Below are 17,081 nucleotides of genomic sequence, written 5' to 3'. Positions count from 1 at the left end.
CTGATTGGTGTAAATCAGTGTAGCTCCATGGGATTCAGTGAAGCCATGGCAATTTATACAGCTGAGGATCTTGCCCAACATATGATGAATCTCCCTGTTGTTTGTTTGTTACTATCTGTGACACCGTCAGTCAACATTTTGTAACTCAGATAAAAACAGAAACTTGGCCTTTCTTCTTATTATTTATTGTGAATGTTGAAATGTCATGTAGTTTTAACCTAAAGATGAACTGGTTAGACAGAGAAGTCAGATAACTGGAAGACCCTTCCTGGACAATTATTTACAGCAAAGCAGTTCAAACAAGAAAATGCAACTTGGAGAAAAAAAAAGGAGAAGAGTTTAGTCAGTGTTGGAACATACAAGAATACAAGTGTTTAGGTATTTTACACAAAAGTAATCTTGTTTACACAAAAGAAACCTTGTTGGTTATCTGTTACAATTGAGTGCTTGTGAAACATAGTCTCTTAAGGATACTATTCTATTCCTTCAAGGTTGGAAGATCTTCACTTCAGCTTGGAGTGCTTTCTTTCCTATTCAGAACTTGAAGCAGATAATCCATCATCTAATAAAGAGAAGTAAATAATATTTACAGAACAGGCTTGTCAAAAGTCACATCCTGATTCAATAAACCAAATGTATAACTGTACTCTGCATCTATTCCATACAACAAATACATTCCTAAGACTTGCCCCCCAATGTTAGCTTGCTAAAAGACAACCAAGGTCCAAGAAAAAAGTTATTCAAAGTTATTTTCTTCATAGTCCCATTTATATAACATCAAATTAATGTTGGAACGTGAGTTCATAGAAACATTTTATAATTTACTTTGGATTGCACTTGCAACAACTTGCAAGAGCAAAACCTTAGAACAACAAGGAAAGCAGCTGCTTCAGATTTCTACAGCTGTTCCAGATTAGTTTTAGTTTTAATTTACTCTATGTATGAGGGGTGGGAGGGTTGGTGTTGATTTGCGGGTTGTTAAATTAACTGATGCAGAAGAATTTGACAGTAAAACAAAAATCAAAACCTTGGGGGAATGATGAGCAAGGCTGAATTGTTAGGACATGACATTCAAGATAATAAAAATGAACAAGCATTGTAGACTCCCTGATCAGACAGGCAAAATATGAGGAGGCAACAATAGGAATAGAGAAGAATTGTGCCTAGAACACAATAGCAGCAGTGGGAGATTTCAGCTACACAGATAGAAAATGAGACTAAATAAGTCAAGCAGTAGGGACCTGATTCTTACATACGAGTCAGATGTGAAACCAGAGGGTCCTTCAGCTTCTTGTTTCTAGATACTTTTAATTCGGATTTTTAAAATGTAACATTTGAATATATATATGGAACAATGAAATTACAGCACAGTGACTATGTGTACATTATGGCATCATGCCTTTAATAATCCTGTAAACCTATGCCCATGCTACACGCATTAACCTAAGTATACTCTCAACAGGATCTCCTCCTGCACTTTCCTTATGGAATAAATGTATAGAATTTAATGGGATGAACCCAATAAAGTTCTGTAGAAATTACTATATGACATATAGAAAACATCACTGAGTTACAAATACTTAGTACCCACTCAAGAGGGGGGCCTATCTTCATTTGACCTCATCACTTATTTGTATGTCATAACCCTTCTCCCACCCTGTGTCTGTCTTTTGGATGGTAAGTTTTTCAGGGAAGAGATTGTAGTTTTTATGTTTGGAAAATGCCCCACACATTGTGGGCACTAGTGGAAATAAAATAATAATAGGCTTCCTTCTTATAAAGTGACATTAAGTAAATTCCACTTGGAAACATCCCTGACAAAAGTACATCTAGCAATACGATCTTATATTCTGTAGTTTTCTATTCCTAGCACAATACATACAAAGTGTGATGCTTGTTACATTTTAGGTTCATACATTAGTATGAAGAGTTAGTAGTAAGATTCTTCCCCCCACTAAAACGTGCTTATATGTACATTCAGTAGGTGGCAGTCTATGGTGATGCATACTTAGATGGACCATTGCGATGCTAACATCTCCACAAGCACATACGCAATCTACCATTATTTACAGCCTTGTAATAGATTGACCATGCAATGGTCCCAGAATAATTGATATATGTTCTCTCAGCCTGCGTGTATAGTCTGCAATGCTGTTTTCTTTGGAATGTTTACATTTAATTGCTCGATCCCAGTATCTGAACTCATCAGCAGATACAATCTACCATGACTGATTAAACATGTCTTGATCTTTCTAGACAGTTGGCTTCCATTGAAAATTCAAATACATCAAGAGTTGGGATTTATTTCATGCGACTTACAGGCCCCATCCTGCACCCATTGGAATCAGTGGCAACAGCATTATTATAATAATAAATCAACCTGATCTGACCATCTTACATCTAGCCATGCGCAACACATTCATCATTGGGGTATCTATGCACCTTCATAAGGATGTTCTACAGCACCACATTAAAATGAAGGGAGTGACTAGACAAAGTCTGGGTAACTAAGACTGTATCATATACCAGAGACGCTACAGAGATAAAATCTGCACTCAAAAGGACCCTGCAGCTCCCTGATAATTACAGCTTTTATGCTCCAAGTCTCATTGGCTATCAGACCAATGCACCAGTATATTACACTAGCCTTGGTTTATTATTAAGACAGCTAATGATTGTTATTATTTAAATAGTATCATAAATGCTCAGAGAATTTGAAGCACATAAGATTTCCAGGGTCTCCCTGTCTGTAAGAGCGAAATCTCAGAAAAGGGTAACATTTGACTTTAAGGGCCTGCCCTATCACTTAGTGGAGTCAATGGGAAAACTTCCACTGACTCCAGGAAGCATTGGCTCAGGGCCTAAACAGATTGTTTATGACAAAAATAGAAGCTCTTCGTGCACTACCATTGAAAAATGCAAAGCAAAATCTCATTTCGTGTGTGCCCTAACCACTGAGCTATCGGATATTCTGATGGGTAGGGGGGCCCCCAGTCCCTCCTGCTGAAGCTGTTCCACTTTGGATTTACTCAAAGGGCCAGGTTGGGGGTGTGTGTGAAAGAGAGCACAAGCATGAGAATGACTCCCTAGCTTGGTGGTTATAGCATTCACCTAGCATGTGGGAGACCCAGTCCCCCTACTCTAATAGCTCTTTCATTATTTATACACAGCTTCAACAGGAGAGACAGAGAGAGTTCCCCATATCAGACTATCCCTATTCCCAATGGTTAGAGCATCACCAAAGAGGTGGTAGATTCCTGTTCAAATCCCTTGTCTTGCTCAGGTGGAGGCGAGACTTGAACTGGGCATCTCCCCAGGGCCGCCCGGGGGTGGGGGCCAAGTGGGGCAATTTGCCCCAGGCCCTGGGCCCCACAGGGGCCCCCCACGAGAATACTATAGTATTATATAGTATTGCAACTTTTTTTATGGAAGGGGCCCTCAAAATTGCTTTTCCCCAGGCCCCCTGAATCCTCTGGGTGGCCCTGCATCTCCCACATCCCAGGTGAGTACCCTAACCACCAGACTAAAAGTTACAAAGGAGGTCCTCCTCCTCCTCCCTCCCTTCAGCTGTTCTGGGTGAACTCACATGCAGGACCCAATCTGCTAAGCGGCCTCAGAACATGCCTACTGGCTTGGGCCTGGCAGGCGAGTTGGGCAGCCAGGTGCATCTCACTGGGGCTCAGGAGGCCAGATACCTAGAGTGAGGTGGCCCTGTACCTGCACAGAGGCAGAAACATAGGCACCCAGAGAACTTTCACCCAGTGAGTTTAGGCACTTGCATGTTTGGCAGCCACTGAACGGGGTTTTTGTGATTCTCAATGGGGACTGATCCTGGGATTTAGGAGTCTAAAATGGCAGTTAGGTTCCTAAGTCCCTTTCTGAATCTAGCCCCAAATTCCCATTTTGTGATAAAGTGAAATTTGTTTTGAGTGGCAGCAGTTTATCAAGGTTAGGTCATAACATCAAAGGACAGAAATAATACCAAGTGATACAGATGGCCATTCATGTAGCTCAAATATTGAAAATGGAATCCTGACAATTCAGATAAATCAGCTAGTTAATGAGAGGCAGATTGGGCAGTAGTTGTGGATAGCTTCTTTGTTTGTTTGTGTTTTTAAAAATACAAAACCACTGAGTTTGAACATAGCTCACCTACCTAACCATCATGTGATCTTATTATCATCACCCTTAATCTTCCTCCCTGCTGGTTCCCTCCTATTGTTTGCACGGGTTTTCAGATTACATTGTGAACTCTTCAGTGCAGGGACTATATCTAGTTGTGTGTTTGTTTGGCAATGACTAGGGCATTTGTATAATACAAATAAATCACAATACTTGAAAAAATATTCACATCAAGTAGTCTGCACCCAAGCCATAGGCTGAAATTTACAAAATATTTGCTGAGCTGTTCTAAATAAATACATACATAAAAGTATACTCTATTCAGTGACAATTTGCGATCAGGAATAAGGGATAAATTCACTGAATTTATTCATTACAAATTGTTTGACCAGCTCTACCAACAATCCCAGAGTTAGGAGCTAATTTGTTTTTTAAAAAATTAGATTTACAGTACCTTCTTGTTTTAAACTTACATCTTTAAAGCTGCTGTCATCATCTGTCTCCCAAGTGTTCTTGGTATACCACGGAAGCTCTTCCCTTAGGATCTGAGCGCTTCTGTTTTCATTCCCTTCCAACAGCCTTAGCAAATTCTTCAACGTTTCTTCCCATTGCAGGTACTCTCCCAGCTGCTTGACATTTTCAGGTAAGGCTGAAAATGGGATCTTGTTTTCTTCTTCATAAACATAGGGAAAATCTCCAGTGCTCTTTTTCCCCATTAAATGTCCTATAAAAATAATCAGAATATCGTGACATTAATCAAAAATTAATTACCGTGTGAGTGTGGATGTCCAAAGCCACATTCTGATTGGCCAGTGGAGCCTTTTGGATGATGTCACACCAACTCAGAGTCACACACATTATATTAAATGGGCCGGGGATATGTTGATGAGAAGAGGCTAGATAGAATAAGGCACACTGGCAGGGGTAAAGAGAGGCGGCTGAGAGCAGGAGTGAGTGTGAGCAGGTCAAGGAGAGGTTGAGAGTTTTAATTCCTTGGCTCTTCCTACCACTTTTAACGGCAATTTTTATGGCAAAAAGCTACATTTGATAGGCTTCATTATTCCAGGTTTCCTTTTTATGAAAGTGAAATTGATATTGGCTGTGGTCCACAAACTGAGGGCAAGTCTACACTGCAAAAGAGGTTTCAGAGTAGCAGCCGTGTTAGTCTGTATCCGCAAAAAGAATAGGAGTACTTGTGGCACCTTAGAGACTAACAAATTTATTAGAGCATAAGCTTTCGTGGATGCATCTGAAGAAGTGGGCTGTAGTCCACGAAAGCTTATGCTCTAATAAATTTGTTAGTCTCTAAGGTGCCACAAGTACTCCTGTTCGTACTGCAAAAGAGAAACGCTGGGGACAAGAACTTGCCAATGATGATCGCTGTAATAAGTGGAGCGAAAGTCAGGGCATTGCTTTCAGGAAATAATTCTAATAAGTATCAGTTGGGGCTTATTGCCCCTTTGATCTCACTCTCGAATATACATTTTGAATTCAGAAATAGCGGGATGTGTTACAATGATTAATTCTTCCCAAGTGTCGAGCTCTCCTTTCTTATTCCCCACTGTAGCGCCCTTCTTCCCCCGGACACTATCAGCGCGCATTGCAAGATTTCAATTCCCTTTGACTTTTGCAAAGATTTATTATTAATCTGTGGTCACTGGAGCGGTATTTAATTCCGTTTCCACCTCTCATGCCATGGCTGATAGGAACTAGACAGAGCTCTGCGGCTTTTGATGGGGGAAGCAGACAAAAGGAAACAAGTATCACACCCCAGCCCCGAAATATCCCTGCCTCTGGGGAGTAGCCTACAAACCAATACTACAAAATGGATACAACACCCGCGCTAGAGGAGCTAAGAGAAACGAGGCGACTTTGGGAGTCTAGTGACTAGCTAGACACACACTATCAGCTTCCAAATGAAACGACATCCTCCTCCAGTGTCAGTAGCACAAAAGGCACTTGCTGGCCAAGGAAATTAGGGGCTGAAGCCCGCTCGTGTGCCTTGAAGAAGAGCTCTGTGTAGCTAGTCCCAAAGCTTTTCTCTCGGTGAGACCAGAGGAGTTGGTCCAATAAAAATGATCACCTCACCCACCTGGTCTTTCTAGTAAGAAGGATTGATCCATTCGCCTAAGAATGTATTTGACTCGTTTTTAATTACACCTTTCCCCAGTTCCGTGTCCCACAGGGCAGCTCTGATGGATTTCACAACCCCCTCCTGCCAACTATTCTGATGGAAGAAAGCTCCTCTCCTGCACCTCCGCCCCACCTCACTGCTCTGATTAAAGTGAGTTGTAGATTATTTATTATTATTATCCTAGTGCCTAGAAGTCATGGACCAGGACCCGTTTGCGCTTGGTGCTGGCCAAACACAGACTACAAAGATGGCCCGTGTCCCACACCTGGCTCTAGGAGAGAATGGCAGAGATCAGCGGCGGAGCCTGTCCTTTGTTTTGCGGCTGTGCAGTGCTGCTCTCCGGGGCATGCCAGGAACAAATCCTGATCGGTACAGAGGATCAGGACGGGTTAGAGCCCCATTGAAGCCCGTGGGAGCCCTGCCATGGACTGCAGGTATCATCTTAAATGAATCACAGGGTTTTAAAGGTAGCCTCGATCTTCTCTTAGCTTGGCTGTCGTGGGTTTGCTCTCGAGCTCAGACATTGCCTGCGCCCCTTGCAAACGCCCCTTTTCTTACCGGATTCTGGTAAGTATTGTCCAGTATTGCGGTGACACGGTTCAGGGGCTGGGGAGAGCCACTTTGCCAACAGGGATCCCCAGCATCAAACAGCGCCTATCTTTGCATGTATTAATTATTATAATGTATGAACCTTTTTAACCCCCCCCCCACCCCGATTCATGTAAAAGTGCATCTGTCTCGCCAGATCTCCTGCTTTCGTGAGCTGGAGGAGAATCAACGCCCTACGCCAAACGGCTCTATTTGAATACAGAGTAAATCTTCCCCTCACTGAGACAGCCTGTGTCAAACAAAAAACAAACCCACGGGCTAGTAAAGTCTGGGCGGACGCGCTGATTAACCCGAGGCTGGGACCTCAAGCCATCGATCGCTCCCTAGACAGACAAACACGTGCTAGGGCGGGCAGGCGGACGGGCGTTACGGGGAGGAGGATCGAGCTAGTCCAAAGTTTCTAGCAGGACCACGAAGCGCGGCCGCGCCTGGGAGAAAAGCCCCCCGCGGCCGCCCCCAATAAATGCTACAGCGGGGTCCGGGGCTGCCCCGGGCTCCCTGCGCGGCGCGGACACTTACCCACCGCCCAGTGGCTGCCCCTGGGGTAGATCTTGGCCAGAGGGGAGGCTCCGCCGTTGGACTGCAAGGGAGCCGCAGCGCCCCAGTGCACCTCGAGCAGGACCAGGGCGAAGAGGCCCAGCGAGAGGAGGGAGCGGGGCTTCCCGAGGAGGAGGAATTCGCAGCCCCCCATGGTGCGCGGCGCTGCCCGGGCGGGACGGTTCCCTGCTGCTGCTGCTGCGAGTGCGGCTCCGGGCGTGGAGGGAGGGAATCCGCTGCTCGGGATCTGCCGGGCCAGGTGCTGCTGCCGCCTCTGCTGCCGCCGCCAGCGCTGACCCGAATTTATAAGGAAGCGGGACGAGGTGACAGCGAAGTTCAGGCACCTGGCGCCTCCCCCAGAGGTGGCTCTGGGAGCACGGGGGCTGGGGAGCGCTAAGCCAGCCAGAGCCACACAGCCCCGGCCGGCCGGCGCGATGGGCGGCGCATCCTTTGCGAGCCCTTCCCGGCCCCCTCCCTGCTGGCGGGGATTCTCCTTCCAAATGGACCAGGATTCAACCACCCCCGAGCCGCAGCCTCGGCGTGATCCTCTCTGAGCGCTAGAGTCCCCCAGTTATCCAACCCCCAGCTCCACCCCTGCATCTCCGCCCCCGGGGAGCATGGAGCTCAACTGTATCAAACACCTCAGCCCCCCAATATCCCGGCCTCTGGGGAACAGCTGGGTGTTCCTGTATCAAACACCTCAGCCCCCCAATATCCCCGCCTCTGGGGCGCAGCTGGGTGTTACTGTATCAAATACCCCAGCCCCCCAATATCCCCGCCTCTGCGGAGCAGGGGGTGTTACTGGAGTCCCCCTGTATCAAACACCTCAGCCCCCAATATCGCCGCCTCTGGGGAATAACTGGGTGTTACTGGGGCTCCCCCGTATCAAACACCCCACACCCCCAATATCCCCGCCTCTGGGGCACAGCTGGGTGTTCCTGCATCAAACACTTCAGCCCCCTAATATCCCCGCCTCTGGGGAACAACTGGGTGTTACTGGGGCTCCCCCGTATCAAACACCCCACACCCCCAATATTCCCGCCTCTGGGGAACAGCTGGGTGTTACTGTATCAAATACCCCAGCCCCTAATATCCTCGCCTCTGCGGAGCAGGGAGTGTTACTGGAGTCCCTATGTATCAAATACCCCAGTCCCCCAATATCGCTGCCTCTGGGGAGCAGGGGGTGTTACTGGGGCTCCCCCGTATCAAACACCCCACACCCCCAATATCCCCGCCTCTGAGGAACAGTTGGGTGTTGCTGTATCAAACACCCCAGTCCCCCAATATCCCCGCCTCTGGGGAGCAGGAGGTGTTGGTTCTCCTGCATCAACCCCCGCCTCCCCCGCGCAATATCGCTGCTTCTGGGGAATATCTCGGTGTTACGGGGTTCCCCTGAATCAAACACCTCAGCCCCCCCCCCCCCATGCCCCCGCCTCTGGAACGGATTAACCCGTTCGCCCATTACTCCTCCTTTTGGGTAGCAGGGGCCTGGCATTGTGGTTTCCCTTCCAGCCCTGCTCCCAAAGTAACTCCAGGGCTCGGGAGCGAGTTGCTGGGTACTGAGATCTCCTGAGCCGCCCTCCCCACCAGACTGCATGTTATCGAGGTTTCCCGTTCCCTGGATCAACAAGCCCTTGCGCCCCTTCCCTGCAATTCCCAGGTCGTACAAAGCCCCTCAGCCCCTCCCCGCACACTCATTGAACCGGGGAGCTTTGTTTCCTCTGTGGGTTGTGAGACTTGATAAGCCCTTGGATGCGCCCCCACCAGCACGTTCTTATCAAGGCAGGGGGCGATGAGGGGGCGGGGTGGGCTTTATTTCCCCAGTTACTGTCGCTGATAACCACCGGGCTGTTCACACCGGGACAGGCGCCCTCTGATTGATGGCCCCCTGTCATTGTATCGTGCACGCGTCCTTACTCTAGGCTCATTTAGGCACACCCATGCTACCGCCCACCCCATGGCCCGATTTGTCACTGGCTCGCATTAGCCGGTTCTATGCTGTACACTTTTAGTGCATCCTTCATGTGGTGGTTTCCCGTCCCTCGCCCCACGCACTTGCACTGCTGCAGGGGATTCGGACAGTATCTCTGTGGCTGCACGTGCGTGGCTATATTGTGTGAGTGACTTTACACTTATCGAGTCCCTTTCAGGGGTATCAAGGTTCCATACCATCGGCTGACCAGATGTTTGCTGTGTTCTGTCTGCACCCTCTTTGTGTTTGTTTCTGACTCTCTTCTTTCACGCTTTTCATTGCCATTTGTGTTGTGTTCATTTTGCTGGGTGAATTACTTAGTGTGTGGGCTGTGTGCATATCTCTGTGTCTACATGTGGCTCTTGCGTTTCTGTGCCATTCACCCATATTTGCTGTGTGTTGTGTTGTGTTGTGTTGTGTACCTAGCCAGGTATATAATGTCTGGTGTGGTTTTAGACCTGTGATGGAGTGGTGAACAAAGGAGGCAGAATTTCATTTTGGATAAAATATTATGAACCTTGTACGCGCTCTTGTTCTGTTTTTCTCTTGCCTGAATTTCACCTTTCTGAATTTTGGTTATGACTGAACTGTATGCCCTGAATGGACAAACTAATACAAATTGCACAGCTAGATAAGTAATTAAAAAAAAAATCACAAGTGCTTATTTAAATCCAAAACTGGCAAACTTCATTTGAATTCAAATTCCTTTTGAAACTTAATTTGAACCCAAAATTCAGTTTAGCTCTGCTGTTTTTTACTTCTTTCTACTCGGCTCTGTGTTTTGTATCCCTCCAAGCATGTGATGTGAATGTCTGAGCGCACTGTGAGTGGTTTTCTGCATATCTTTACAATTGGGGTGCCTGTGTGCATTTCTAAGTTGAGTATGAATTGATTAATTACTGATTATTATTACAATAGTTCCTAGAGACTCAATAAGGATTGGGACCCCAATGTGCTAGGCACTGCACAGACAGAATAAAAGACACCCTGTGCCCTGAAGAGTTTCCAGTTCAAATATCAGACGAGACACAAGTGGGGTTTACAAATAATAGGAAGAAGGGGGAGGGTTGGGAAACTGATATGTGTTGTAACCACACAATCTTATTTATGATTTATGTTTTTGAGTGTGGCTGGATTCATCAAAGGACATTTGTAGTTAAAAGGAACCTCACAACTGAACATGAAATTTGAAAATGGCTACAGAAATTGTTGCAGGAGCAATAAAAATAATACCTAAAAATACAAAACAGCTTTACACAGGATTATACAAAAATTCATGCAAATGAGAGACAATGAAAACAGGCATGAATATTTTCCTGAAAATCAGTTTTGACTGACCTGCTCACTGTAAAACAGAACAACTCAAAAAGTCCACATAAGACTCAGGGAGAAGGCCTGGGAAATTGGGTATTGAGGCAGCTAGGTCAATGAAAGAATGCTTCCATCAACCTAGCTATCATCACTCAGGGAGATGGTGTTCCTACAGCAATGGAAAAAAACCCTTCCATGGCTGTAGGCTGCATCTATACTATGGTGCCATATCTATGAGGCTATAGGCCATGTCTTCACTACAGGGATTATGAGAGAGCTAAAGGAACCTCCTTCCTACCTGGCACAGAGGTCCTGCAAGCTCTCCAAAGCTTGAAGATCCTCTGGGACTGGCCAATATTCTAATAGATGAAACAATTTCAACCACATTGCAAGAAGAAAGATGCAGTGAAGTAGAAAGTTAAGGAGTCTAGCAGATGACGTTAAAGGCCATTATCCAGAAAAGCACTTAAGCCCAAGCTTAACTTTAAGCACGTTAGTCAAGGATAGTATAGGTACATGGGTATAGAAACTTGATGTGCTATTTAGCCTGGACTCAGGAACCAACAAACACAATGATGCAGTCATGTGTAATTGTTGTGGCTTGTGTGGTGATTATCCTACCTGGACAAATATCTGTTAGGGGGGCAGATTTTTAAAGGTACTTTTAAAAATTTGGCCCTAGGATGCACAGCTGATAGGGTTGACTGGAAGGGCCCTGCCAAATCATCCAGCTGAAGAATCCTACATGACTTTGACCAAAATTGACCTAAACTTGCCTTGATGAACACTCCTTATGTATATGCTACAATTATATTGCTCCATAAAGTGTGTCACTGTGCAATCAGCTGTGGCAACAAATGTGTTTTCTGTTGTCTAGGCTAACTCGTATCCTTGATTAATTTTAGTCCATCACTTCTTCCTTTACTTTTGAATGTGAATCATTTTTTTATTTTGTTTATAATTTAAATAATTAATATAATTAATTATCAGCTTAGAGATTCTAGCAAGGGATCAGGGCCCCATTGTGCCAAATGTGGTACAAATATATAGTAAAGAGGCGTCTCCTAGCCTAAAATATTTACAATTAGAGCTGATCATAAAATAGGATTTCTGTTCCATGGGAAATTTAATATTTTCACATTTGTTTTTATCTCAATTGAGGATGAAAAGGTGAAAAATTTCAATTCAAGAATGTTGAAACAATCAGAATGAAATGTTTTGACATTCCCCATTTTGTTTCAGAATCTCTCCTATTGCCTTTACTACTTCAGTGCCATGGGAGTCATTTCAGAATCTCTGTTTTTACTTTATCCACCATGCTGCCTCATGGGAGTTGTAGTTCTTTATCCCTCCTGCTCACATTATCCCCTGAGGGCTCTTTTCCCTGTCTGGTCTCCATATTCCATGATGCACTATGGTCTTCAAGTGGCTGAGCTGCAGCGATCCTTTCTGGAAGTTGTAGTTTCTTGTCTCATATCTCTTTGTTTCAGAATCTATACAAAAAATTCTTCCATATATAAGTTGTGACATGAGAGAAAGCAAAGAGGCGCATGTAGGAGAAATGAACTAAGGTGAAGGCTGGGAACATTGGCAAGACAAAGGAGGTAGCCAAGTTCTCCCTAAAGCTTCAGTATTCTAAGCTGTACAACTAAGTTAGGAAGATAATGCCCATTTTCTAGTCTCGTTATCATTAGTATTTTAGCTGCTCTTTTAGCTCTTTCCAGCGTTTTGATGTCTTTCCTTGTAATGTGGAGGGTTATTGTTATATTTACAGTACACAGTGATGTTATAACCTCCTGACCCATAGCTCTGTATAACACTCCCAGAACTCTGTTAATCTTTTAGCAGCAGTATCACACTATGAGTTCATATTCTGTTTATTATGCACAATTAGCCCCAAGTCCTTTTTCCTCACAGAAGCTATGAGAATAAATATTAACAGTCCTTTAAAGTATTAAATTGTACTTCCTTACATTAAATCTCATCTAAGTGTCCCTCAAGTTATGTTAATTTTACACCATTCCTTCATTTGCTTTTTATATTATCATTGTGTCATTCATACATTTAATGAAAGTTTAATTTATTCATCCTTTAGGTCATATATTACTACAGTGAACAATACTGGTATATAGAGCTGGTTAAAATGTTTCATTGAGGGTTTTTTTGGTGAATTAAAAAAAAAAATGTTCCCCCAGGTTTTTTGTTGAAATCCCACTTTTTTGGTATAAACCTCCCCCCCAAATATTCACTTTGGGGGTGCCAAAAAAACATAGGGCATTTCAGTTTTTGATTTTCCCATTTAATTTTCACAGGAAATAAAATCATTTCTCAAACACCTGTCCTGGTTTCTCTCTCTCACTACCTAAATTATGTTAGCACCCACCATCAAAGGCTTATCTGAACACCTAGTTCTATTTCAGATTGAAAGCTGTGGGACTTCACTAGATACTTCACCCCCGCACCCCACCCCACCCTTTCTAAACAGAGATCAGAAACTTGGATGTTAATAATCTCAAAATTTAGGGACTATCTGAAATCTGAACCTGGAACCAGATTCAAATTTTCCATACACTGCACCAACACTTCTGTTACAAACTGTCATGAATCCACAGGGCATGCTATGCTTCCAACCTTTATACAGTCTTTCTAGGAGTATACCTTTCTTAGGGATAGGCACCGGGGCCTCTGCTTTTATCAAGGTCAAGCCTCATGACACTGCTGTTCTGAGCCTGGATCTCTGGCTTCAGCACCTCTCTTTCTTGCTGTAGTTCCTTCAGCATTTCCAAATGAGCTTGGATCCCTGTTGGGAGTGGTGCAATCAGCAGACGTTTGCAGTGACAAAACAAGACATTATGTGACAACCAGAATACAGTATTTAGGGACATTGCACATGACTCTCATCTAGCTTGCCAGCTTTTCCTTGCTTAATTAGGTGGGCCTGGTAGGCAGACTGCACATCTGCAGCAAACCTTCCTGACCTTGCCTAACTATCCAAGAGTGAATTACCTCCTCGGCTGGGAAAGCAGGATTCTTATCCATCTTCTAACACTCAAGTCCTTTGTCCCAAATTCCAGTCATGATGTTTTCACAGGCACTGCCCCTCCAGATTGAGGTAAGGGATGAGTTGTGGTCAGACAGATAATTACCCATCCACATCCCAACAGATCCTCTTGGCCCACAGTCATTAAAAGTTAATGGTCCAGTGGTTGGTCTCCATCAGAGAGCTCCTTTCACATGTGGACAATTCTTGATAGTCCATTCATACCAACCCGGACACATCTACATGACCCACACCCAGTCAATTCATTGTTCATTCTCCAGTCTCTGGAAAGAAATAAACTCCTTTATACCAAATAAAAATGATTGGGGAAACTGAGACACATATCCTTTTCATAAAAACAATACAGAAATTTCCCACTTTCTCCACATAAATATCCCAAAACTTTGAGGTGTTCAAAAGCCGGACCCCTCAGGAGACTCCAAGAGTTATGCCTGGGACCAAATAGGCCTTAAGACTGGAGGAACACAAAGTGACTTTAGATCCACTTTTGTCCCCTCGTCCCTCAGCCTCACTGAGCGTATCTCAGACACTGCTGAGGATTCAACCCTACATATCTGTGCTATTTTGCACATTGCTAGTGTTTCTTTTATACAGGCCTTTGAGGATAAGAATGTTAACATAGTTCCTGACCACATTTTGTATTTTCCTGTTAACCTTTTCAGAACAAAATAATTAGATAATACACAGGAACCCCTCAAACTCAGGGAAGATTCCCGGTACAAGAAGTACGGCTAATCTATTTTTAAGTGACTCACTCTTATTCGTTTGAGACAGCCTTTCTTTGCTAAAGCAGAAATCCAATAATATTTGCATATGAACTTCAAGACATAATCCCCCTAATTTTAAAACAGCGTTCATACTTCTCGTATGTCTACACACTGGCAAAATAAGTCACAATTAAGCTTTATGGCAGGAAGACATTAATGGCTTTTAATTTCAGTAACATTATTACTATACTGTTATTTCATTTGCTTCCTTTGCATTTCAGGCAAATATGATTGTTCTTCCATTAAAGCAGATTTTATGGAAATAACAGGCACGAAAGATTAAAAATGCTGTATATCTTTCACCATCCTGTTTGCAGTCAGATCCTGAAATGTTAGAGGCACCTATAATATATGTACAGAGCTGATAATGGTTTGAACCTATCAGCAACAGAATAATAAGGCATAATCGCTAAGGAATACTTTGTAAATGTGTAACATGCCCAATTGATTGATGTGCAGTTTTCAGAATCTGGGAGCATACTAGGGGTTTTCCAAATAACCTGCACAATGACCCTCTGCAATAATTGCTTCCTAAAGAATCACTATTCTTCTAAGAAGTGGTGAGAAAAGAACCACAAGATAAATCAGCAGCCACCGAACAGTATGTTGTAATAAAGCATTTATTTAACAATAGATGGGTTAACATTTTTTAAATTTTGGATTGGTGCTATATTTTATAAAGTACTAAATCTATCCAAGTCAAGACCGGCAAAAGGGGTTTCTTATGATACCTGTGTATATGTCTTTGTTTAATTAGATGTGCCATATTTATTTCTTCAATTTTGATAAAACTATGGAGGTGAAATGTTATTTGCAGATTCCAAGTGGGCAGGGTTTACTTTCTGAAGCTCTCAAGAGCTGTTACTGGTCTGATGCATCTACCATGTACTTACTGCAGGGCTAAACGCTAGACCAAACTGTATGCCTGCATACAGACATCCTGAAACTTGAAGAAAGTTCCCATCTGGATCCAAGTTTCATAACAGGCCTGAACTTGACTAATGAGCTGAATCAACCTCACAGATCCAAACACTGCACCCCTTGACCAAAGTTTGGATCTAAAGTCGTAAACACTTATGGGCTAGGATAATGTCTCTCCCTGTGTGTTTGCACAGCATTTAGTACAATGGGCTCTGATCCTGCCTGGGACTTCTGTGCATTGCTGTAATAGTTATAACAATGGATCTGAACTTTACTGCTCAAAACCCAGCTGTGTGCAAAATAAAAGGCCAGATTGTGCCTGTTAGGTACTGTCCCACATTCAGGGTGATGCAGAATTGTCAAGAGCTCCAGAAGATTTGGCACCCTCTGAAACAGACAGCTGGAGTTAGTTCTCCACTCTGCCAAAATCTAAGCAACATCTATACAGTAAATCACACTTACCTTAGAGGATGCCAAAAGTTTTCCATTGTTCACCTGAGTAGTTTATCTTCTGGTGATTTAGATGACATGTGACAAGCATAAAATGTATCCCTTTGCCTGCATACATCCCAGTGTATTCTATTTCAAAGAAGCAATTAAGCAGGGTATTGATTTGACAGACTCTCTTTGGGTTTCCCCTGTCTCTTACATTTCATAGTTTGCAGGAATGGAGTAGAATATCCACATCTTGAAAGGTCAGCTCAGAAGCAGTTACTCTATGTTTGATGATTATTTATCATATTCAAATGCCTCCCTTGAAAAATATAGGAAATTTTAGGTCAAGCTCACAGCTAGAATATTCATGGTGTGCATGCAAGCTATGTCAAAATATTCATTTTTACTAGCACAGGTTGCTTTGAGTAGATAAGACCGATGCTTTGGGCTCTGAAATGATTACTCTTTCACCTCCAAGAACCCAGTCTCTTCAACTGAGCTATCTTTGAAGCATGGGCTAGGACCATCTTCTCCCCGCCCCCTCTCATTAGGACAGTCCAGATCTGTTTGGCAACATGGTGTTCTCAGCTGAGGGAACTCTCCTGTAGAAGATGCTCAGAAGATATGGCAATGAGCACAGTGTAAGTGCTTAGATAGATATAGCAATCGCTCCCTCTGAACTTGAGTTTGGCCAAAATCAAGACACAGTGTAAGACTTTGCCATTGAAGGCTTTCCACACAACAGCTATGGACCCAGGTGTAGCAAATCAGGGTCAGTGATTTTAATGAGTCATCGAGGTAGGTGACTCATGTGGCATTTGCTAGTTTTCATTTAAAACTAGGGTCATGGGTGTCTAGATAAAATGCATATAAATGGGTTAGAATTTTCCAAATCTCAGGTTTCTTCCACATAAAGCTGCTGCTGAGTCAAGGGCGTGCACAAGCAGGGAGGCCAAGCAGGACCACAGCCCCTCACCCCCAACATTAATCTAAAAACATATGTATTTCTGCTCCAACCCCAACTGCTGCTCCAGCCCCAGCAGCTGACCACCAGCGGCTGCTCTAATGTGCCTCTCCAAAATCAGTCAAATCTAAATTCCTGAGCAGGCCCCTGGACTGAGTTAAGAAACACCCAATATGTTAGGGAAATAGATGGGTAGAATGTGTGATGTTAGTTTTGATAGCTATGGGCAAAAGTAGGAGAGAGACAGG

The 17,081-nt window shown here is 43.9% G+C and overlaps 1 protein-coding gene across 2 annotated transcripts; it reads right to left on the bottom strand.

The window, feature by feature from the left end:
* Nucleotides 1-170: 170 nt before the first annotated feature.
* Nucleotides 171-7,898, bottom strand: GRP (gastrin releasing peptide). 2 transcript variants are annotated; one of them, XM_034774163.1, is made up of 3 exons: nt 7,385-7,898; nt 4,577-4,846; nt 171-562 (listed from the first exon to the last, which is right to left on the bottom strand). In XM_034774163.1, exons 1-3 carry the CDS (start codon nt 7,554-7,556, stop codon nt 531-533), a joined length of 474 nt encoding a protein of 157 aa, XP_034630054.1. In that variant the 5' UTR covers nt 7,557-7,898; the 3' UTR covers nt 171-530. The 2 variants fall into 2 exon arrangements, with proteins under 2 accessions (XP_034630054.1, XP_034630053.1); XM_034774162.1 differs by having other exon boundaries at nt 4,596-4,846; nt 7,385-7,890.
* Nucleotides 7,899-17,081: the final 9,183 nt, after the last annotated feature.

Source organism: Trachemys scripta, chromosome 6, assembly GCF_013100865.1.
Source record: "Trachemys scripta elegans isolate TJP31775 chromosome 6, CAS_Tse_1.0, whole genome shotgun sequence".
Classification (NCBI taxonomy): Eukaryota; Metazoa; Chordata; order Testudines; family Emydidae; genus Trachemys; species Trachemys scripta.
This window is presented reverse-complemented; position numbering and strand designations above follow the sequence as displayed.

Excerpts from the sequence above, each read along its gene's own strand:
- GRP (XM_034774162.1), bottom strand. The coding sequence starts at position 7,556 with ATGGGGGGCTGCGAATTCCTCCTCCTCGGGAAGCCCCGCTCCCTCCTC. Across the intron at positions 4,847-7,384 it reads GGGCAGCCACTGGGCGGTGG|GACATTTAATGGGGAAAAAG; the intron begins GTAAGTGTCCGC and ends TTATTTTTATAG. Across the intron at positions 563-4,595 it reads ATGACAGCAGCTTTAAAGAT|ATGATGGATTATCTGCTTCA; the intron begins GTAAGTTTAAAA and ends TCTCTTTATTAG.